The sequence below is a fragment of the Elephas maximus genome, chromosome 1 (genome assembly GCF_024166365.1).
Source record: "Elephas maximus indicus isolate mEleMax1 chromosome 1, mEleMax1 primary haplotype, whole genome shotgun sequence".
Taxonomy (NCBI): domain Eukaryota; kingdom Metazoa; phylum Chordata; class Mammalia; order Proboscidea; family Elephantidae; genus Elephas; species Elephas maximus.
The window spans coordinates 9,528,159-9,552,626 of NC_064819.1; the positions used below are offsets into that span (position 1 = coordinate 9,528,159).

General features: G+C 40.9%; 1 protein-coding gene across 4 annotated transcripts in view; it reads left to right on the forward strand.

Moving 5' to 3' along the window:
• UPK1B (uroplakin 1B) overlaps positions 1-24,133 on the forward strand; it is a 46,037-nt gene extending 21,904 nt beyond the window's left edge. For 3 of the 4 annotated variants that reach the window (XM_049877089.1, XM_049877107.1, XM_049877098.1), the window contains 4 exons: positions 6,276-6,455; positions 20,038-20,121; positions 20,715-20,776; positions 23,193-24,133. In XM_049877089.1, the coding sequence (XP_049733046.1) occupies positions 6,276-6,455; positions 20,038-20,121; positions 20,715-20,776; positions 23,193-23,439 (573 nt within the window). In that variant the 3' untranslated portion in view covers positions 23,440-24,133. The remainder of the gene's footprint in view (positions 1-6,275; positions 6,456-20,037; positions 20,122-20,714; positions 20,777-23,192) is intronic. The other variant, XM_049877117.1, reaches the window with a different exon arrangement.
• The last annotated feature ends 335 nt before the right edge of the window (positions 24,134-24,468 follow it).

Genomic DNA, 24,468 nt, shown 5'->3' on the forward strand with positions numbered 1-24,468 from the left:
CACCCATCCCATTGTCAACTTTCACAATCTGTCTTCAGCAGACTTCTGTAGAACCTCTACCCCTTCTTTGAACTCTTTTTACTTTCTTGGCTTCACCAGAAACTTGGTGGTTTCTTGGTGACAAGGTCTGCCCTCCAGCCTCTTGTTTTTCTCTCATATCCCATGTACCATACCAGAAATCAAACTTGTTGTCATCAAGTCCCTACTGACTCATAGTGACACTATAGGACAGAGTAGAACTGCCCCATAGGGTTTCTAAGGCTGTAAATGTTTATGGAAGCTTTCTATCACATCTTCCTCCTCCCCTCCCCATGCAGCAGCTAGTGAGTTTGAGTTACCAACCTTTCAGTTAGCAGCTGAGCACTTAATCACTGCGCTACCGGTGCTCCTCCATGCACCATAAAACCCCCAAACCAAACTCATTGCCTTTGAGTCGATTCTAACTCATACCAACCCTATAGGACAGAGTAGAGCTGCCCACAGGGTTTCCAAGGAGTGGCTGGTGGATTTGAATTGCTGACCTTTTGGTTAGGAGCTGAGCTCTTAACCACTGTACAACCAGGGCTCCAACTCAGTCAAAACAAAATTGTACTCAATCAAATTCAGGATCTTTTTCTTTTTCCTGGAGGTGATTTAAATTCCCAGGGAGCTTACATATGATTTCAGCATTGGAGAAGTTATGCTCTTCTTCATACCATCCTCTATCTTTGACGGCTTCTACTGATGTTTATGCTGTATCTTCTACTGATGTCCAGTCCACCCTGATGTCCAATAGTCAGGTCTGTTTTCTTTGCATCCTCTTCCTCCCACCTGTTCTGTCCTGCTGGCCCTCTAAATAATACTTGGCTGCATTTCCTATGCCACACTGAGACAGCAGGCTCAAAGAATTCTAGGCACATCTTTCAGCCATTGTGTGTTACAGACCCTGCTAGTGCTAGGTTGAGTGTGGGACATCTGGCAGGCTTGTAGTCTCCCCAAGCAATTCCCTGAGAATCAAAAGAACATTCCCCCAAGCCCTAGGTTTATCCCCAGCCTATCTGGGTCATTCTACTACTTCCGTCCAGGGGCGTTGGCTTCTGGATGGGGCAGGATGCAAAGGCCCTTTCAGTTAGTCACTGTCATTTAAGCATTAGTCATATTGTATCTGATCTTCCTTCTCCATTCAGCAGCTCAGTCTTATTTCCTTCTAGGGGAGAAACAATTCTAGGATCTTTGCACTTTTCTTCCTGTTTTGTATCAGAGCTGTTTTAAGGCATGCTGTAGCCCATCAGTGGACTGTGAACACAATTTAGTGGGTGATAAATTTCATATTTAAACAAATAAAATTTATTGAAGGAAAGAACGGCAGGAGAGCATGCTTTCGGTTTGGCAGTTAACAGTGTGCTCTGCCTTATAGGCAAAACAAAGAGCCATTTAACAAGTAGAATGAGTACAGATAACAACTTCACGTCAAAGCAATGGCAGGAAAGGAGGTGAGGTTTCCAAGGGTGGCAATTAATGGTGAAACTTTCTTTACATCAGTTTCTAGTCTAACACAAACCCTCATTTTTTGATAGAATTTAACAAAAACAAACAAACCCGTTGCCATCAAGTCAATTCCGACTTATAGCAGCCCTATAACTATAATTAAAGTAGTATTTCTAAAATGAAAAGTATAAACAATTTCAGCCTGAAAGTTCGTTGATGTATTTGCAGCTGGGCCAACTTAATTGGAATCTTTGAATACAGAACCGGCCGTTAGTTAAAAACTAAACCCGTTACCATTGAATCGATTTTAACTCACAGTGACCGTATAGGACAGAGTAGAACTGTCCATGAGGTTTCCAGGGAGCTCCTGGTGGATTCAAACTGCTGACCTTTTGGTTAGCAGCCATAGCTCTAAACCGCTATGCCACCAGGGTTCCCGATCATTACTTAGTAAAGTGTAAACAAAATCAGCTTATTTAGCTGGAAGAAAAGATATTGTCTAGGCACTTGCTTGGGAACTCCTTAAGGTAGTTAAAAGAACTTGTTTATCTCTAATTTACTTTAACTACTCAACGAAGCTTTTTCTAAGGCCAGTTGTGGGAACACTCTTAACATAACAAACACGACTGAGCTTTGCCTTTTAAATGGCAACTTTAACACAAGCCGATGGTATCAGAAGTGTACAAGTAAAATCCTCAATTTAATTTCTGGATAGAGTGCTTAATTTTAGTTCTGAAATCTTCCCGGTTAGACCTACTGGCCCCTCAGAATTTAAAAGTTCCTTAAGAATTGTAATTCCCCACCGTGTGTCAGCACTCTTCTCCCTCCCTTTCCACCCTGGGTTTTCTGTCTCCATTTGTCCAGTTTTCCTATCCTTTCCTGCCTTCTCATCTTTGCCTTTGGGCAGGAGTTGCCCATTTAGTCTCATACACTTGATAGAACTAAGAAGCATGTTCCTCGCGTGTGTTATTGTTTGTTTTATAGGTTTGTCTAATCTTTGGCTGAAAGGTGAATTTTAAGAGTGGCTTCAGTTCTGAGTTAGCAGGGTGACTGAGGGCCACAGTCTCAGGGGTTCCTTCAGTCTCTATCAGACAAGTAAGTCTGGTCTTTTTTTGTGAATTTGAACTTTGTTCTACATTTTTCTCCCTCTCTGTCCAGGACCCTCTCTTGTGATCTTTATCAGAGCGGTTGGTGGTGGTAGCTGGACACCAACTAGTTTGTCTGGGCTGAGGCTGGTAGAGGCTGTGGTTCCTGTGGTCTGTTCGTTAGTCCTTTGGAGTAATACTTTCTTTGTGTCTTTGGTTTTCTTCACTCGTCTTTGCTCTGCAGGTGATGCGACCAATAGATCTTATCTTAGATGGCTGCTCGCAAGCTTTTAAGAGCCCAGACGCTACTCTCCAAAGTAGGATGCAGAACATTTTGTTTATGAACTATGTTATGCCAATTCGCCTACATGTCCCCCAGGACAATGGTCCCCAGGCCTCAGCCCCAGTAACTTGGCCCCTCAAGGTGTTTGGATGTGTATAGAAAACCTCAATGATTTTGATTTGGTCAAGTTGTGCTGACTTCCCCAGTATTGTGTGCTGTCTATCCCTTCACCAAAGTTAACACTTGTCTGCTATCTAGTTAGTGATTTCCCCTCCCCATCACTCCCCTCACTCGTAACCATCAAAGATTCTTTTTGTGTGTATGTGTAAACCTTTTCTTGGTTTTCCATAATAGTGGTCTATACAATATTTGTCCTTTTGTGACTGATTTATTTCACCCAGCATAATGCCATTCAGATTCATCCATGCTGTGAGATGTTTCATGGATTCATCATTGTTCTTTAGCAATGCATAGTATTCCATTGTTTATCCATTCATCTGCTGATGGCCATTTAAGTTGTTTCCATCTTTTTGCTATTGTGAATAATGCTGCAATGAACTTGGGTGTGCATGTCTGTTCCTGTGATGGCTCTTATTTCTCTAGGATATATTCCTAGGAGTGGGATTGCTGGATCTTATGGTATTTCCATTTCTAGCTTTCTAAGGAAGCGCCAAATCGTTTTCCATAGTGGTTGTACCATTTTACATTCCCGCCAGCAGTGCTTGAGTGTCCCCATTTGCCCACAGCCTCTCCAACATTTGTTATTTTTTGTTTTTTTTATTAGTGCCAGTAATGTCAGGGTGAGGTGGTATATCATTGTAGTTTTGATTTGCATTTCTTTAATGGCTAATAATCTCAAGCATTTCCTCATATGTCTGTTAGCTGCCTGAATGTCTTCTCTGGTGAAGTGTCTGTTCATGTCCTTCACCCGTTTTTTAATTGGATTTTCTTTTGGTTACTGAGGTGTCAATGTATTCTATAGATTTTAGAGATTAGACCCTTGTCGGATATGTCATAGCCAAAAAATTTTTCCCAGTCCGTAGGCTCTCTTTTTTACTCTTTTGGTGAAGCCTTTTGATAGCATAAGTCTTTAATCTTCAGGAGCTCCCGGTTATCTAGTTTATCTCCTGGTATTTGTACATCATTAGTCATGGTTTGTATTCTCTTTATGCCATCTACTAGAGACCCTAGTGTTGTCCCTACTTTCTCTTCAATGATCTTTATCGTTTTAGGTTTTATATTTAGGTCTTTGATCCGTTTTGAGTTAGTTTTTGTGTATGGTGTGAGGTATGGGTCCTGTTTAATTTTTTTTACACATAGACATCCAGTTTTGCCACCACCATTTGTTAAAAAGACTGTCTTTTCCCCATTTGATGGACTTTGGACCTTTGTCAAAGATCAGCTGACCATAGGTGGATAGATTTACATCCTGGTTCTGGATTCTGTTCCATTGGCCTATGTGTCTGTTGTATCAGTACTAGGCTATTTTGACTATTGTGCTGTATAGTAGTAGATTCTGAGATCAGGTAGCATGAGGCCTCCTTACAGTCAAATTTTTGAGAAATGCTAGTATAAGTTCTTTGCTCTCACACCTGCAGGCTTTGGGGCTTATGTCGAATGCTTTTTAGATTCCCCCAAAGTGGTCCTCTCGCAAGTGGATTTCTCTACCTCTTTCGAGTATCTCTTTTGAAAGCCAAAGCCAAAATTGAATTTCTTTGTTTCACTAGATCTTTCGTACCCCTCTTTCCTGAGAAAATTAACTTGAGCCTTGTGGTCTAGTTTTAACAGGGACAGAGGTGGTGAGGAAAAATGAATTATCTAAAACACATGTACTAAATTGGGCATTTCATTTAAAGCACTGTTAAATTAAAACATCTGCTTTATTGAGCCTAAAACCTTGAAGAATGTTTCCTTCCTGTTTATGCTTTATGTTAGGCGTTGGCATCTACTGGTACATTGTGATATTGCATCCCAGCTCTATTACATATTTTAAATACCATGAAAACAGAGAAAAGAAGTCATACTTCTTGCTCATACATTAACCCATTTAATCTTAGAAAGAGTTCTGTGAGATAGGTGTTATTATCTTCCTCTCACAGATAAGAAAACCTAGACCCAGAGAGGGTAAGTAATTTACCCAAAGCCATACAGTAAATGGCAGAGCCAGGATTTAAATCCGGTCTTCTGACTACAGGTAAAGTATCTGTTAGCAAGAACTAAGGTCTTCAAATGATACATGAATGCTCACATATTTGAAAAATCCATTTACCAATTCTTTAAAACCCAGTTTGCAATATGCCTGGCTCAAACTTAACCATTTTTCCCCAAAATGCTCAGGTCAAAATACAGGATGATAATTTTTCCTGAGTAAAGAGTTCTCACAATCCAGTGGCAAAATAGGACCTATTTTATTAAAGACAGGTTATTTACCATCAAGTTTGCTTAGATACATTTATTCTAAACATTGAGAGATACTTGTAGTTTTAACTTCCTTCCTTGAAACATTCTAGTAGAATTTATAAAAAAAAAAAAAAAAGGAAAGCAATATGGTATGGGTTTTATTCTCTATATTTAATTCTATCATAAGGCTATTACAAAACCAAACCCACTGCCGTCGAGTCAATTCTGACTCATAGTGACTGTATAGGACAGAGTAGAACTGCTCTATAGGGTTTCCAGGGATCAGCTGGTGGATTAGAATTGCCAGGGTTTTGGTTAGCAGCCGAGCTCTTAACCACTGTACCACCAGGGCTCCATAGGGATATTAAAATAATAGGGATATTAGCTACATGTTAATTGATCATCCTTTCCTATGTAAGAGCATAACTATATGCCACTGGTTAAGTCACCAGGTTTGGTTATTTTTTCCAGCTTATTTCTCCCGTTATAAAAGTAATACATAATTATTTTAGGGAATGTTAAAAATACAAAAAATAAAATGAGGAGAATTACTCATAGTTCCATCGCCACTAAAATTTTTGATTTAGTTTTCTGATTCTCAATTTGTTCATACATAACATTAGAATAATTATACAACTCACATTCTAGTGTATAAGTAATAATAATAATGAACTTTTATTAAGGGTTACCTATGGGCCAGGCACTGTACTAAACACTTTAAGCATATTAACACATTTAATCCTCCCAACAACTCTACCAGTTATATTCACCCCAATTTTATAGTTACAGAAACTGAGTCTTAAGAGGATTTAAGTTAACTTGTCAAAAGTTACAGAGCACATTAATGACTAGTAAAATAACAAATGTGAAGCTCTAAAATGTAAGTTATTAATACCTCCAGCTCTAATTTGAAGATTTCTAGAGAACTTAATGTATGGTACACTTTCCATATATTTTTTCTCCATAAAATCTCAGTTGCTACATTGATGATTCTAGCAAAGACCATGAAAGAGAATTTCGTATCTTTCATCCACGGACAGGACAATTGCTGTGGTATAAATGGTCCATCGGACTGGCAAAAATATACATCTGCCTTCCGGATTGAGAATAACAATGCTGACTATCCCTGGCCTCGTCAGTGCTGTGTTATGAACAATCTTAAAGAACCACTCAACGTGGAGGCCTGCAAACTAGGAGTGCCTGGTTACTATCACAGCCAGGTGAGTCTTCCACGTCCCCAAGGCCTGCCAGAAGGTTCTTCCGCTTTTTATGAGGAAATACTGGTCAGCTGTAGGTAACATTCTTTCAGCAAGCAATTCTACATCCTTTTTCCTGAACCTCATGTTAATTATTTCCTTCTGTATGAGTAAACTGAATGCTAATCTACAGCTGATCCCAGCAGAGTCATATTTTAACAAAATTAACAGAACAAGAATATCACCGTAGCAGAGTCCAATTGGGTTTAAATGAAAACTAATTGTACAATGCATAGAACTGGTATTTCCAAAAATATTTATATTAAACAAAGATTTGCTCTATTTTTGCAAAAAGTAAATTCAAAGAGATGATATGCAAAAAGGACACTTTGTCAGTTCCAAAACAATGGCAACCGCTGAGGGTAAATGTGATGATTATATATCCACATTTCTCATTGAGTGGTAATGTTGGTAGTTGCTGCCCAGTGACCTCTAACTCGTGGCGACCCTACGTACAATCTAACATGACTGCGCCATCATCATGATCTCTATCTAACATGACTGCGCCATCATCATGATCATTGGTATGTTTGAGTCCATCGTTGCAGCCATTGTGTAGTGCCTTCCAGTCTAGGGGGCTCATCTTCCAGTGCAACATCAGACAACATTCCGTTATGATCCACAGAGTTGTCATTGGGTAATTTTCAGAAGCAGATCACCAGGTCTTTCTTTCTAATCTGCCTTAGTTTGGGAGCCCTGCTGAAACCTGTCCCCCATGGGTGACCCTGCCAACATTTGAAATACCAGTGGCATAGCTTCCAGCATCATAGCAACACACAAGCCACCACAACATGACAAACTGACGGAAGGGTGGTGGAGTGACAGTGTAACATGTTGTTGTTGTGGGGTGCCATCAAGTCCATTCAGACTCGTGGCAACCCTATAGGACACGGTAGAACTACCCCACAGGGTTTCCTAGGCTAGAATCTTTAGGAAGCAGATCACCAGGTCTTTCTCTCACGGAGCCCCTACGTGGGTTCCAGCCACTAACGGTTAGCAGCTGAGCATTTACCACAAGGGTTCCTCTTTAATGTAGGATAATCTTAATGAGATATTAGGTTGGTGATTGGGGTAGGAGATAGTATACATATAGACGGTTTTTGAGTTTGATAATCGTGAACACTAACATTTATTGAATATTTACTAAATAAATGCCAGACACAGTTCCAAGTGCCATACATGTATTAACTCTTTGATTATGATTCCTATTTTACAAAAAAAAAAAAAAAAATGGGGAACTGGAATATAGAGATGCTAAGTATCTTGCCCAAGGTCACATAGTTACTAAATAGTAGTCAGGATTCAAACCCGAGTAGGTTTGCTGGAGAGTCTAGGCCCTAAGCCAAATAAGGGACTTGGTAATATTCCTGGAAAGTCTTGGTGAGAGCCCCATATCCATGTAGCCAGCTTCTGAAATGCTGTACACTGCTTTGCGAGTTACCACACTGAGGAAAGCTAGTGGTGTGCCAGTTCACTAAATAATTGAGGAATGTCAGGCTTTGTAGTTTGGGAGCAAAGCGTACATACTGCACTTTCAGAATGAAGAATGCTTGAGTGCTGACCACAATGCACACTTGGCCGAGTGCCTGGACTGTGACTGATTGCATCAGTCCGTAATGATAGAGATTATCGTGCAGAGGTGTTCAAAGCAACCCTCATCTAGCTTTTCGGCAACATTGTATTGGCACTGCTTTAATGCGTTATATCCGGACTGCTATAAAAATTAAATTTATTGCTTATAATCACAATATGCAAATAATTATCACCCTCAGGATTAATAAAAGGCTTGCAATATTTCGGAAACCCTGGTGGCATAGTGGTTAAGAGCTACAGCTGCTAACTAAAAGGTCGGCAATTCAAATCCACCAGGCGCTCCTTGGAAACCCTGTGGGGCAGTTCTACTCTGTCCTTTAGGGTCGCTATGAGTTGGAATCGACTCAACGGCAGCAGGTTTAGTTTGGCTTTTGGTTTTGCAATATTTCAATGTCGGCCCATGCCATCAAATCTTGACTGGATTATAAGTGTGTACAAACTGCAACCCCTCTTTGAAAGGGACAAAATATGACGTTTACCTTTAGATAAGCCGTTCGTTTCAAAGAGACACTTTTTCCTAAAATCAAATAATATTCAAGTAATGAGAACAAACCTGAAACCACTTACTTTCCTCAAATTTGAGGAAAAGATAAAATTTAATTCTTTCTCTTCTTGCTACCTTCGGGGACCTCACACCCATTTTGATAACCCTTCTAACACCCTCTCTTACAATTCCTTGGCCTCATCTGTCCCTAACATCCCCATCTCCACTATCCACCAACTACCACAGCTTCAGACTCAGCATCACCCGACCCTACTCCTCACCAAGTTCGTGAATCCTGAAATCCCTCTCTATGCTCCCGCCTCCCGTGCTTCTACTTGCACAATTGCATGCATTCTTCACCCTCAACATGATCTCTTATCTATTAATCCTTTCTGATTCTCCCTATCCCGGTCCCCCAGCTCCTCACACACCACTGTTCTCTCTGGGTCTTCAGACCTGCTACTTCCTCCTGCAGCAATCCTTTTCCACAAAGCAACATGTGCCACCCCAGTAGCCAGTACACTCCACTTCTATTATTGCAGTTAACACCTGGAACTCTATTATCATTATTTGTTTATAGGTCTATCTTTTCTACAAGTCTCCTTGAAGGCCATGAGTTAGTCAATCCTGTATCTGCCACGCTCGGCATGGTGCTTGACACAATGCAGGCACTCGATAAATGTTTGGCAGATGGCTGACTGAATAAGTGGGATGGGTATATGACTAAGTAAATGGCTTTCTTTTTCCCATCCATACTACAGCTTTTCAAGATTTACAACACACAAAATGTTGCTATCGCCATGAGAGCGAACAAAATTATTGGAGTCATCATAAGCACTGTAATGGTAGGAATCAATCAGAATTTTACACAGCGTTTCAGGTGCAAATGTATTTATTTTACATCATGGTCCGTCTGCTCCAGAAATGTTATGTGCAAGTTCTGAGTCCCACACTTCAAGAACATTTTGACGGGGCTAAGAAAGATCCAGACAACTCCACTACAGTGACTGGTATCATGAAAACCCTTTAAGTGAAGAGAGGTGAAAAAAAACAGGGGCCCTTGTCTGCGAGCTCCATGAGGACAGAACCCATTTCTGTCTTGTCACAGCTTCAAGCATAGTATCTGGCACCTTGCATACACGGGCTCTCACACATATTATTGGGTGAATGACCTCCTCCCAGGATTGTTGGGAGGATCAAGTGACTAATGGCCATGGGAGTATTCTGTGGACCATCAAGGGTGTCACAAGTGTTACTCTTGTAGTCACTACTTCATATCATGTGTTCCATTCGCTCTGCAAATGTTTATCAGGTGCCTACTATGTGCCAGGCACTGTTCTAGGTTCTAGAGATTCAACAATGTACAAGACAAAATCTCTGCCCTTGTGGAGCTTGCATTCTAGCATGGGAGGCAGACAGTAATCAAGTTACCAAACAAAGACATGATAAAATTCCAGGTAGTGATAGATGCCGTGAGCAGAAATAAAGCAAGGGTAAGTGTACAGGGAATGATGGAGGAGAGGGCATTCTTGCCAAGCTGGTCAGTAAGGGCTTTGTTGAGACAGTATTTGCACAGAGGTCTGAATTAAGTGAGGAAATGAGACACCCAAACATTGGTGAAGAGTTCTAAACCAAAAAGACAGCAGCAGGTGCAAAGGCCCTAAGGTGGGAACATTCTTAGCTTTTGGGGGAACACCAAGGAGGTTGGCATGGCAAGGCCAGGGCCAGTTAAGGGAAGAACAGAGTAGGCAATGATGAATATAGATTTTGTGGGGCCTGAAGCTTATAAAATTTGTAGGGAGGAGTCCTCTTAAGAAAAAAATTTCAAATATGAATAAAATTAGATACCGGGCTTGAAATGGTCTTATAAGAAAGGAGTCCTGAAGATTAAAATCATTTCATTTTACTGTGAAACAGCTGCTGGTAGTAAAAGAGAGAAAGGCTGGCCATATCATACAGCACCTTGTATGCCATGGCTAGGACCTAGAATTTCATTTTAAGGGTGATGGGAAGCCACTGGAGGGCTTTGAGCAGGAGTCTGGGGTGATCTTATTTATGTTCTACAAAGATCACTCTGGCACTGTGTGAAGACTAGTAGAGACTAGTGTGGACTGAGGTCTCAGGGAGACCAACTAAAAAACTATTGTAGGAATCCTGGAGCAAGGTGATGGTGCCAGGATGGTAGCAGGAAATGATAAGAAGCATTTGAATTTGGGATGTATTTTAAAAGTAGACCCAAAAGGATTTGCTTAAGTATTAATGTCAGATAGGAGAAAAACAGTTGAGTCAGGATAATTTGGAGACTTTCCATTTGAGCATCTACCCATTCCCATTACTGTCAAGTAGATTCCAACTCACAGCAATCCTACAGGACAGGGTAGAACTGCCCCCATAGGGTTTCCAGGGCTGTAATCTTTGCAGAAACAGACAGCCACATCTTTCTCCTGTGGAGTGGCTGGTGGATTTGAACAGCCAGCCTTTCAGTTAGCAGTCACCCACTTTATCATTTCACCATTGGAATTACCTGTAACGTAGGTGGAGGAGAGCAGATGAGGGGAAAATCAAGACACAGCAAAAAGGCAGGGCATGTGAGTGCATTAACCAGGGATAGATGCACTTAATGACTCCTTGGGTGGTGCAAGCATTTAAGTGCTGGGCTACTAACTGAAAGTGATGGTTCTAACCTATCCAGAGGCACCTTGGAAGAAAGACCTGAAAAGTCGCAGCCATGAAAACCTTAGCAAGCATAGTGCTGCTCTGAAACACACGGGGTTACCATGAGCTGGAATCAACTTGATGGCAACTGGGGCAGAATCATAAAGGATAGAAGCTCAAATGGCCACCTGTAGCCACTGGGTAAGGAGCCCTGGTGGTGCAGAGGTAAAGCACTCAGACACTAACTGAAAGGTTGGCAATTCAAACCCACCAGCAGCTCTGCAGGAGAAAGACTTGGTGATCTGCTCCCATAAAGATTACAGCCTAGAAAACCACATGGCACAGTTCTACCCTGTCACATGGGGCCACTATGAGTTGGAATCAACTCAGACACAACTCACAACAACAACAACAACAGCCACTGGGTGGAACCTAACTTCTAGCCCTTCCAGGCCATTTCCCTCCGGGCCTCAGTGGTTCGTAGGACCAGCGAGTGTTGCATTTCCTAGGAGTGACTGTGACCCCCAGGGCTCTGGTAGAAGCCACTCCGGTAGCAGCCCTAGCCTTACCTTTACGCATGTGAATCGCACCAGCACCTTGCAGAGTGATGAGGACCAAGTGTGCCACCTACTGAATTATGGCATGAATGAATGAGTCCATGAATAAAAAACAAATCACTCTTTCACACATCATGGCTCTTCAAGGCCTCCCTAGAATCCAATTATTGAAATCTGCTATCAAGTGAGAATTTAGAAAGCATGAAGTAGAGGTTCTATTAATGATTATTTTTTTTAAATGGCAACAGAGGACCTCTGGTTTCCATAGACCAGAAGCACTTTTACTTAAAAACAAACAAATGCAAAAGGCACTCTGCCCTCACACAAAGCACCAATAAAGGAGGCGGGGCCAAGATCGTAGACTAGACAGAAGTTTCCAGCCAGCCCTCTTTACAACAAAGACCAGGAAAAACAAGCGAAACGAGTGTATTTATGACAAGCTGGGAGCCCTGAGCATCAAAGGCAAGCTTAGAAAATGAACTGAGGGGCAGGGAGACAAAGAGACCATTCAGAAGCAGAGAGGAGTTACCAGAACTGAATTGCAGGGAGCCCTCCGGCACCATTCTGGGAGCGGCAGCAGTGGGCTGGTACTAGCATTCGGCCGCAGTTTCCTCAGGGAGAAGCAGCCAGCCACACAGCCTACTCACACCTCTGGAACCAGAGAAGTACAGTGCTCTCGGCAAAAGCTAAGTACTTGCATATATTTTACTGTGCTCCCTGCCCCCAAGCCGGCTTCAGCGGCTGAATTCTCTGGGCCTGAAATAGACCCTGTTGAGCACCTGGAGCCATCCTCCCAGCCTTGAAGAAGGAAAAAATTTGCAGTTGGGGGAAAGATAATTTGTCAGCTCTACTAACTGGGGGAGCTCAGGACAGAAGCAGCTCCTGTCCAGGCATAAACTGTCCATGAACTTTGAGTACCTTTCCCCTCTGCATGGACCTGTGTGGGCCTATTTCAGGAGAATAGGCCCTTGTTGGCAGACTACAACTGTTTCAGCTGTGCAGTGGAGAGGTGGATGTTTGATATTTGACATTGCTTTGCCTATTAAACAGGGTCCTCACCTACCCACATCAGGGGCCTAAGGACTGGTGGCTCCACTCACGTCACCCAGCCACCCACGACAGGGATCCAAGGATAACTGGTACCTCCCAGTCCTTACAACCAAAAACATTCAGTGCCCATGGTCCATCTGCAGAACCCGCCTACCTGTACACTTTAAGAAACAGGGACACATTTTCATCAGAGACACATAGGGTATGATTCTCAGCCTTCTGCCTTGTTCAGAACTTGACCCCCTGCTGCAACCAAATACCGGTACCTACACCAATCACCATTGCCCCTCTAAGACTGTAGACAGAGCCTGTACCACACACTTGATGATCAGCTACATGGGCACCTGAGCTAAATTCATACAAGAAAAGTGAATAAACTTCTAGACTGATATACCTGATAACAGCTCTAGCCAGCTGGGGACAGGACACCAGAGTTCCAAAGGCGAAAACAATCAAGCTAGTTCACTCAAGCAACCCATCTGGGCATGTCAAAACAAAACAAAGCAACGAGCTATGACACAGTAAGCAAGCATAAAATAAACTAATACAATAACTTATAGATGGCTCAGAGACAACAGTCAATATCAAGTCGCATAAAGAAACAGACTGTGATTGCCCCAATAAGCTCTCAAAACAAAGAATCAAGGGATCTTCTACATGAAAGTGCATTCCTGGAATTACCAGAGGCAGAATACAAAAGATTAATATACAGAACCCTTCAAGACATCAGAAAGGAAATGAGGCAATACGCAGAACAAGCCCAGGAACACACAGATAAAGCAACTGAAGAAATTAAAAAGATTATTCAGAAACATAATGAAAAATGTAATAAGCTGGAAAAATCCATAGACAGACAGCAATCAGAAATTCAGAAGATTGACAATAAAATTACAGAAGTAGATGATTCAGTAGAAAGTCAGAAGAGCAGAATTGAGCAAGTGGAAGGGAGAATTTCTGAACTTGAAGATAAATCACTTGGCACTAATATATTTGAAGAAAAATCAGATAAAAGAACTTAAGAAAATGAACAAACCTTAAGAATCATGTGGGGCTCTATTAAGAGAAATAACCTACGAGTGATTGAAGTACCAGAACAGGGAGGGATAACAGAAAATACAGACAGAGTTGTTGAAGATTTGTTGGCAGAAAACTTTCCTGATATTGTGAAAGATGAGACGATATCTATCCAAGATGCTCATCGAACTCCACATAAGGTAGATGTTAAAAGAAAGTCACCAAGACATATTATAATCAAACTTGCCAAAACCAAAGATAGAAAATTTTAAGAGCAGCTAGAGATAAACAAAAAGTCATGTACAAAGGAGAGTCAATAAGAAGAAACTTGGACTACTTGGCAGAAACCATGCAGGCAAGAAGGCAATGGGATATCTTACTGAAAAAAATTGAAGGAAAAAAATTGCCAGCCAAGAATCATATACACAGCAAAACCATCTCTTAAATATGAAGGTGAAATTAGGACATTTCTAGATAAACAGAAGTTTAGGGAATTTGTAAAAACTACAAGAAATACTAAAGGGAGTTCTTTGGTTAGAAAATCAATAATATCAGGCATCAACCCAAGACTAGAACACTGGGCAGAGCAATCAGAAGTCAACCGAGACAGGGAAATCAAAAAAAAAACCAAAGCAAGATTTAAAAAAAAAAAAAAAAAATCAAAACGGGGAAACAGTGATGTTATTATGCAAAAGAAGACAATATTAAAACAATAAAGAGGGACTAAGAAATGTAGTCATAGATCTTCCATATGGAGAGGAAGATGAGACGACACAAAGAAATAAAAGTTAGATTTAAATTTAGAAAAATAGGGGTAAATAAACAAGGTAACCACAAAGGAGACAAAGTATCCTACACATCAAAATAAAATACAAGAAAAAAATAGAGACTCAGCAGAAACAAAATCAATAACAATGAATATGAGGAAATGACAATATATAAAGATAATCTACTCAGCACAAAAAATTAAGTGGGAAAAAGAAACTGTCAACAACACACAAAAAAAGATATCAAAATGATAGCACTAAACTCATACCTATCCATAACTGCGGTGAACATAACAGGACTAAATGCACCAATAAAGAGACAGAGAGTGGCAGAATGGATAAAAAAAACATGATTCGTCTATATGCTGCCTACAAGAGGCACACCTTAGACTTAGAGACACAAATAAAAACTCAAAGGATGGAAATAAATATACCAAGCAAACAGAAATCAAAAAAGAGCAGGAGTGACAATATTAATTTCTGAAAAAATAGACTTTAAAGTTAAATCCATCATAAAAGATAAGGAAGGACCCTATATAATGATTAAAGGGACAATACCAAGAAGATATAACTGTATACAATATTTATGCACCGAATGACAGGGCTGCAAGATACATAAGACAAACTCTATCTGCACTGAAAAGTGAGATAAACAGCTCCGCAATAATAGTAGCAGACTTCAACACACCACTTTCGGTGAAGGACAGGACATCCAGAAAGAAGTTCAATAAAGACACGGAAGATCTAAATGCCACAATGAACCAACTTGACCTCACAGACACATACAGACCACTCCACCCAACAGCAACCAAGTATACTTTCTTTTCTAGTGCACATAGAACATTCTCTAGAATAGACCACATATTAGGTCATAAAGCAAGCCTTAGCAGAATCCAAAACATTGAAATATTACAAAGCATCTTCTTGGACCATAAGGCCATAAAAGTGGAAATCAATGACAGAAAAAGCAGGGAGAAGAAATCAAACGTTTGGAAACTGAACAATACCCTGCTTAAAAAAGACTGGATTACAGAAGACATTAAGGATGGGATAAAGAAATTCATAGATTTCAATGAGAATGAAAACACTTCCTATCAGAATCTTTGGGGCATAGCAAAAGCAGTGCTCAGAGATCAATTAATATGAATAAAGGCACACATACAAAAAAAAGAAAGGGCCAAAATCAAAGAATTATCCCTACAACTTGAACACATAGAAAGAGAGCAACAAAAGAAACCCTTAGGCACCAGAAGAAAACAAATCATAAAAACTGGAGCAGAATTAAATAAAAAACAGAAAAACAATTGAAAGAATTAACAAGACCAATAGCTCGTTCTTTGAAAAACTCAACAAAATTGATAAACCATTGGCCAAACTGACAAAAGAAAAACAGGAGAGGAAGCAAATAACCCAAATAAGAAATGAGATGGGCAATATTACAACAGACCCAACTGAAATTAAAAGAATCATATCAGATTACTATGAAAAATTGTACTCTAACAAATTTGAAAACCTAGAAGAAATGGATGAATTCCTAGAAACACACTACCTACCTAAACTAACACAAACAGAGGTCGAACAACTAAATAGACCCATGATGAAAGAAGAGATTGAAAAGGTAATCAAAAAGCTCCCAACGAAAAAAGCCCTAGCCCATAGGGCTTTACTGCAGAGTTCTACCAACCTTTCAGAGAAGAGTTAACACCACTACTACTAAAGGCATTTCAGAGCATAGAAAAGGATGGAATACTCGCAAACTCATTCTATGAAGCCAGCATATCCCTGATATCAAAACCAGTGAAAGACGACACTAAAAAAGAAAATTACAGACCTATATCCCTCACAAACTTAGATGCACATATCCTCAACAAAATTCTAGTCAACAGAATTCAACAACATATCAAAAAAATAATTCACCATGACTAAGTGGGATTCATAACAAGTATGCAGGGTTGGTTCAACATTAGAAAAACAATGTAATCCATCATATAAATAAAACAAAAGACAAGAATCACATGATTTTATTTGATGCAGAAAAGGCATTTGACAAAGTTCAACGCCAATTCATGACAAAAACTCTTAGCAAAATAGGAATAGAAGCAAAATTCCTCAACATAATAAAGGGCATTTATACAAGCCAATAGCCAACATCATCCTAAGTGGAGAGAGCCTGAAAGCATTCCCACTGAGATCGGGAACTAGACAAGGATGCCCTTTATCACTGCTCTTATTCAACATTGTGCTGGAGATCCTAGCCAGAGCAATTACACTAGATAAAGAAATAAAGTCATCCAGATTGGCAAGGAAGAAGTAAAATTACCTCTATTTGCAGATGACATGATCTTATACACAGAAAACCCTAAGGAATCCTCCAGAAAACTACTGAAACTAATAGAAGAGTTCAGAAGAGTATCGGGATACAAGATAAACATACAAAAATCAGTTGGATTCCTCTACACCAACAAAAAGGACATCAAAGGGGAAATCGCTAAATCAATGCCATTTACGCTAGCCCCCAAGAAGATAAAATACTTAGGAATAAATCTTACCAGAGGTGTTAAAGGCTTATACAAAGAAAATTACAAAACACTTCTGCAAGAAACCAAAAGAGACCTATGTAAGTGGAAAAACATACCTTGCTCATGGATAGGAAGACTTAACATTATAAAAATGTCTATTCTACCAAAAGCCATCTATAGATTTAATTCAATTCCATTCCAAATCCCAATGACATTCTTTAATGAGATGGAGAAACAAATCACCAACTTCATACGGAAGGGAAAGAGGCCCCGGGTATGTAAAGCATTATTGAAAAAGAAGAACAAAGTGGGAGGCCTCACTCTACCTGCTTTTAGAACTTATTATGCTGCCACAGTAGTCAAAACAGCCTGGTACTGGTACAACAACAAATACATGGACCAGTGGAACAGAATTGAGAATACAGACATAAATCCATCCACATATGAGCAGCTGATATTTGACAAAGGCCTCAAAACAGTTAAATGGCGAAAAGACAGCCTGTTTAATAAATGGTGCTGGCATAACTGGATATCCATCTGCAAAAACGTGAAACAAGACCATACCTCACTCCATGCACAAAAACGAGCTCAAAATGGATTGAAGACCTAAATATAAAACCTAAAACGATAAAGTTCATGGAAGAAAAAATAGGGACAATGTTAGGAGCCCTAACACATGGCATAAACAGTATACAAAGCATTTCTAACAATGCAGAAGAGAAAGTAGATAACTGGGAGCTCCTAAAAATCAAACACCTATGTTCATCCAAAGACTTCACCAAAAGAGTAAAAAGATTACCTACAGACTGGGGAAAAGTTTTTAGCTATGACATTTCCAATCAGCACCTGATCTCTAAAATCTACATGATACTGCAAAAACTCAACTACAAAAAGACAAATAACCCAGTTAAAAAATGGGCAAAAGATATGAACAGACACTTCACTAAAGAAGACACTCAGGTAGGTAACAGATACATGAGGAAATGATCACAATCATTAGCCATTAGAGAAATGCAAATCAAAACTACCATGAGATTCCATCTCACTCCAACAAGGCTGGCATTAACCCAAAAAACACAAAACAATAAATGTTGGCGAGGCTGTGGAGAGATTGGAACACTTATACACTGCTGGTGGGAATGTAAAATGGTACGACCACTTTGGAAATTGATTTGGCGCTTCCTTAAAAAGCTAGAAATAGAGCTATCATACAATCCAGCAATCCCACTCCTTGGAATATATCCTTGAGAAATAAGAGCCTTTACACAAACAGATATATGCACACCCATGTTCATTGCAGCACTGTTTACAATAGCAAAAAGATGGAAGCAACCAAGGTGTCCATCAACGGATGAATGGATAAATAAATCATGGTATATTCACACAGTGGAATACTGCGCATCGATAAAGAACAGCGAGGAATCTGTGAAACATCTCACGACATGGAGGAATCTGGAAGGCATTATGCTGAGTGAAATTAGTCAGTTGCAAAAGGACAAATATTGTATAAGACCACTATTATAAAAACTTGAGAAATAGTTTAAACAGAGAAGAAAATATTCTTTAATGGTTACGAGATTGGGGGAGGGAGGAAGGGTGGGAGAGGAGTATTCACTAATTAGATAGTAGATAAGAACTACTTTAGGTGAAGGAAAAGACAACACACAATACAGGAGAGATCAGCGCAACTGGACTAAACCAAAAACAAAGAAGTATCCTGAATAAACTGAATGCTTCGAAGGCCAGCATAGCAGGGGCAGGGGTTTGGGGACCATGTTTTCAGGAGACATCTAAGTCAACTGGCATAATAAAATCTATTAAGAAAACATTCTGCACCCCACTTTGAAGAGTGGCATCTGGGGTCTTAAATGCTAGCAAGCAGCCATCTAAGATGCGTCAATGAGTCTCAACCCACCTGGATCAAAGGAGAATGAAGAACACCAAGGACACAAGGTAATTATGAGCCCAAGAGACAGAAGGGGCCACATGAACGGGAGACTACATCATTCTGAGACCAGAAGAACTAGATGGTGCCTGGCCACAACCGACGACTGCCCACAGAGAACACAACAGAGAACCCCTGAGGGAGCAGGAGAGCAGGGGGATGCAGACCCCAAATTCTCATAAAAAGACCAGACTTAATGGTCTGACTGAGGCTAGAAGGACACTGGTGGTCATGGCCCCCAGACCTTCTGTTGGCCCAAGTCAGGAACCATTCCCGAAGCCAACTCTTCAGACATGGATTGGACTGGACAATGGGTTGGAGAGGGATGCTGGTGAGGAGTGAGTTTCTTGGATCAGGTGGACACTTGAGATTATGTTGGCATCTCCTTCCTGAAGGGGAGATGGGAGGGTAGAGGGCGTTAGAAGCTGGCAAAACGGTCATGAAAAGAGAGAGTAGAAGGAGGGAGCGGGCTGTCTCATTGTGGGGGGAGTAACTGGGAGTATGTAGTAAGGTGTATATAAGTTTTTGTGTGAGAGACTGACTTGATTTGTAAACTTTCACTTAAAACGCAATAAAAATTTTATTTAAAAAATCACCAATAAAATCTTAAGAAAGAAAAAAAATTATGTTTTACTAAGAATGGTTTACATTGTCCACATACATACTGAACATGAAAAAAAAAAAGTCATGATAAAATAGCAGCACCTTTGTTAGATTAAGTGATTTTAAAAAAAGACACAAATAAACATGATATAGAATATCGTGTTCAACAGCATTACTTACATTCCCTCAGCAAAGCAGTATTAGTCACTGGCTATCCTCAGGGATGTGAATAGAGCCTGGTTATGTTGAACTGGACTTTGAAGTGACATTTATTCAAATAGCAATCTGCTTTCCTATCAATATCTTATGTCTTTGTTTCCGGATCCTTTCTTGCCGTTGTGGAACCCCCACTCCTCCAGGGCTGCTATGAACTGATTTCTGGGCCAATGGACCGACATGCCTGGGGCGTTGCCTGGTTTGGATTTGCCATTCTCTGCTGGACCGTGAGTATCTCTGGCACATGTTTTATCTCTGAGAGGAAGGTGATAAGGAGATGCCTCGAGATTCCATTGGTTACCTCGACCACAATAGAAGGCCTAGAAACAAAACCTCAGACCTAGGTTAGTCAGGAAACTTCTTAAAAAGCACTGGATTTTCATGGGGTTGGAGGTGAATTTCTTCACTGAGGGAAAGGGTGTGTCCTAGCAACCATGCCCTTCTTAGGGCTGACTGGGATTCAGTTGCCTTTAGGGGGCTGGCGAGCCTCTTTCCCTCACCCAGGCCTCTTACTGAGGCCTAGTCCATCAATTCAGAACAATTAGGTATCAAAGACTGGAGTGATCTAGATGCCTCCTGCCCAACCTTAATCTGCCTACCAGTTGCCATCCAGTTGATTCCAGCTCATGACGACCCCCCATGTGTCACAGTAGAACTGTATTCCAGAGGTTTTCAATGGCTGATTTTTCCAGAAGTAGATCACCAGGCCAATGCATTTCTGGGTGGACTCAAACCTCCAGGCTTTCAGTTAGCAGCCTAGCGTGTTAACCTTTCGTACTAATCTACCAATTTACTAATCTGCCTAACTTCTCCCAAACAGCTGCCTCCTCAAGTCTCAGCTTCTCCTGTTGCCTGCTTTATCAAAAACACCTGCAGCAAGAGGTCAGCACCAAAACCCAGAAACAGAACCCACTGCCGTCCAGTCGATTCCAACTCATAGCATCCTAATAGGACAGAGCAGAAGTGCCCCTTAGGGTTTCCAAAGAGCGCCTGGTGGATTTGAATTGCCAATCTTTTGGTTAGCAGCCAAGCTCTTAACCACTGTGGTTCTCAATGCTGGCTGCACATTAAAAGCTCCTGGGGAGCTTAAAAAAAAAGCACCCCTGGACTCCACCCTCAGATATTCTGATTCAGCTCATCAGGAGGTAGAATCCAGGCTTTTTTCTTTTTTTTCCAGATGTTTCGCGTTTGCAGTCAGTGTTGAGAACCATTGCACTAGGGCAACAATCCCAAACTTTTTGGTTTCAGAACCCCTTTACACTCTTAAAAATTACTGAGGACTCTGGAAAGCTTTTGTTTATAAGGGCTATAAACTACCGGTATTGTTTAACATTTTTGCAAGTCTCCTCAATGTCTGCCTTAATAGAAGATAGCTGGATTCTCATATCTGCTTCTTCATTCAATTTGTTGTAATATGTTGCTTAGATTGAAGCATTTGAAGAAAATCCATATTTACACAGATATGTAGTTGAAAAAGAGCCCTGGTGGCGCAGTGATTACAGCTACAGCTGCTAACCAAAAGGTTGGCAGTTCAAATCCACCAGCCACTCCTTGGAAACCCTAGAAGACAGTTCTACTCTGTCCTATAGCATCACTGTGAGTTGGAATTGACTTGGTGACACCAGGTTTGGTTTGGTTTTTCGGCAGTTGAAAAAGACAGGAGTGTTTTAGTACTTCATGGAGAGGTAATTGTGTTTTTATTTGATTGGATGCAATATTTAATATGTCAACATACTACTTGTACTCTGTTACATTGAAATTCATTGATTTGTCTTGCACTTTGCATGAATCTTTTACCCATGAATGAGTCTATAGCATCATGCCTTGGTCGTTTAGAAAAATATTGGTTCACTGTTACACAGCTCCTCCAAATCTTGACAGATGTCTTTATATAACACCAAAAACTCACTTATATTGATATCACCACATCAGGAAAGACCTTAATCATGAGTACGCTATCAAGCTCATGGTGACAGAGTACGTTTTCAAAGTGCACTCAAGAGTCAACATTTAATAAAATTAATAAGTTTTACTGCTTCATTGAGCACAATGACAAGTAAAACCAGCTTTTCCTTTTTTAACTGCAAGTGCATAGGAGTGAAGAATACAGTGACTACTGATACAGTTTACTGCCTCTACCTTGATTCTTGCTAAGATGCCCGCAGTTTTACCTACCACTTCTTCTGTATCTTCAGTGAATAAGGCAAATAAAATCTTAACATGATTATGAAAGTAGGGATCCCTATTATGACATTGGAAACCCTGGCAGCGTAGTGGTTAAATCTACAACTGCTAACCAAGAGGTCGGCAGTTCGAATCCGCCAGACGCTCTTTGGAAACTCTATCGGGCAGTTCTACTCTGTCCTTATAGAGTCGCTATGAGTCAGAATCGACTCGATGGCAGTGGGTTTGGTTTTTGGTTTATTATGACATTGGAAACCCTGGCGGTATAGTGGTTAAGTGCTACAGCTGCTAAACAAAGAGTCAGCAGTTTGAATCCACCAGGTGCTCCCTGGAAACTCTATGGGGCAGCCCTACTCTGTCCTATAGGATCGCTATGAGTCAGAATCCACTCGACAGCAGTGGGCTGGGTTTGGTTATTATGACATTGGAGCCCCGATAGCACAGTGGTTAAGAGCTACGGCTGCTACCAAAAGCTTGTCAGTTGGAATCCACCAGCCGCTCCTTGGAAACCCTATGGGGCAGTTCTACTCTGTCCTATACAGCTGCTATGAGTCAGAATCGACTCAATGGCAATAAGTTTTGGGTTTATTATGACATCAGGGACTCCTGAAAGGGCCTCCCAGTTGTCTGTGCACCACACTTTGAGAAATGCTGGGTTAAGAAGGAAGAGGAAGGAAGGAAGAGAAAATCAACTCCTTTTAGAGGGCTTTTATGATTGCTGGTGGTGCAGTGGTTAAGAGTCTGGCTGCTAACCAAAAGAGCTACAGCTGCTTCCAAAAGGTTGTCGGTTCAAATCCACCAGCCACTCCTTGGAAACCTTATGGGGCAGTTCTACTTCGTCCTAATAGGGTCTCTATGAGTTGGAATCAACTAGATGGTAATGAGTTTGGTTTTTGTTTTTCGAGTTTATGATCCCTCAGCCCACCCTCTTAGGAACTCCCGTAAGTGGTGCTTTGGGCGGGCTGGACTCAATGTTACCTCTGCCCCCGTAATTTGCTTAAGTCAAGGTTACTTTCAAAATCCAGCGTCACCTAAGCCTGAGTGAGCCTAACACCATTTTTCCCCTAAGTGTGAGATATTTCTAAAGCAATTTTTTTTTTCATTTTTCTCCTAGTTTTGGGTTCTCCTGGGTGCCATGTTCTACTGGAGCAGAATTGAATATTGAGGATGACGTGTCACCCCGACCCTCCTTCCCCCAGGGACTCTGGATCTGGTGCTGGAACCAGCTCTGTCCTGATGTGCCACATCTGTGCTCCACAGTAACACGTGCGTTTCTCACTCAAATGCCGAGTCAGATGCTACGGAGTTCTTTGAGGTTCTCAGGCTCCTGCAGTGCTCACGATCAGTGTTTTTCATCCTGATCTGGGTTCTGCCAACATGTTTGTAGACTCTAGGAGAGGGAGAATTTAGAAAGTGGATAATAGATAATAACTACTTCCATCCTGCCTGTTTATTTTTAATTTGGAGGGAAGAGCAGGTAGACACTCAAAAGAACCTTTGTTAGCGCAACAAGCTAAGTCTCTCTTTGGATAGCATATCAGCCTGTGTTCTCACTGTTTTCTCAAAGAAGCCTCCAAAGGCTTTCATTTGTCCCAGTATCGTCTGAGCAAGACAACCAGGGAAAAGGTTGCTGGCACACGCTTTTTGCCTTGTGTTCTATGGTGGCTCTTATTTGGGAGATTCTTTTAATGCCTCCTTCAGATCCTTTTACTTTGGATCCAGCACAATGCCTGATCATGAGTCAACAATGGTTGGAATTTCCTCTCAAACCTTGCAGAGTGACATGTGTTCAGTAACCTCAATTTTCCCGTTAATTACAAGTATGTGGACTCTTGGGGGACAAAGCTGGGGCCTGTTATGTATTCATTCAGTGTTTTCTCTGAATGGTCTCAACTTGAAACACCTTTCAAACGGGAGAAGCAAGTCAGCTATTAGAATGGGTGATTTATGGTAATTTTTGTTTACTGTCAAAATATTTCTCTTCTGAACTATGTTTCCAGTTGTGATCCTGGAGGAAGTTCCCATAACTCAATGTTTGTTTGTCTAGTCTTATAAATAAAGAGAACTTTAAAATATTTTCACCTCCGTTTGTCTTTATCTTTGCCACAGTTGGTCATACATGAGTCAAAAAAAATGGGTTTTCCAATACAAGAGCCTATTAGGCTCATGGGAATTAAAGTTTAAGAGATGAAAAAATGCATATACTGGGTGTGGTTTCCTGCTGGATACCGGATAACACTGCTGTACAGTTAAATAGTTGAAGCTTCTATGCTTACTTTTATTTTTTGCTCCTGTTACACGTACCATGGAGTGCCAGAAGAACAAACAAATCTGTCTCCGAGGAAGTACAACCAGAATGCTCCTTAGACGGGAGGATGGCAAGACTTTGT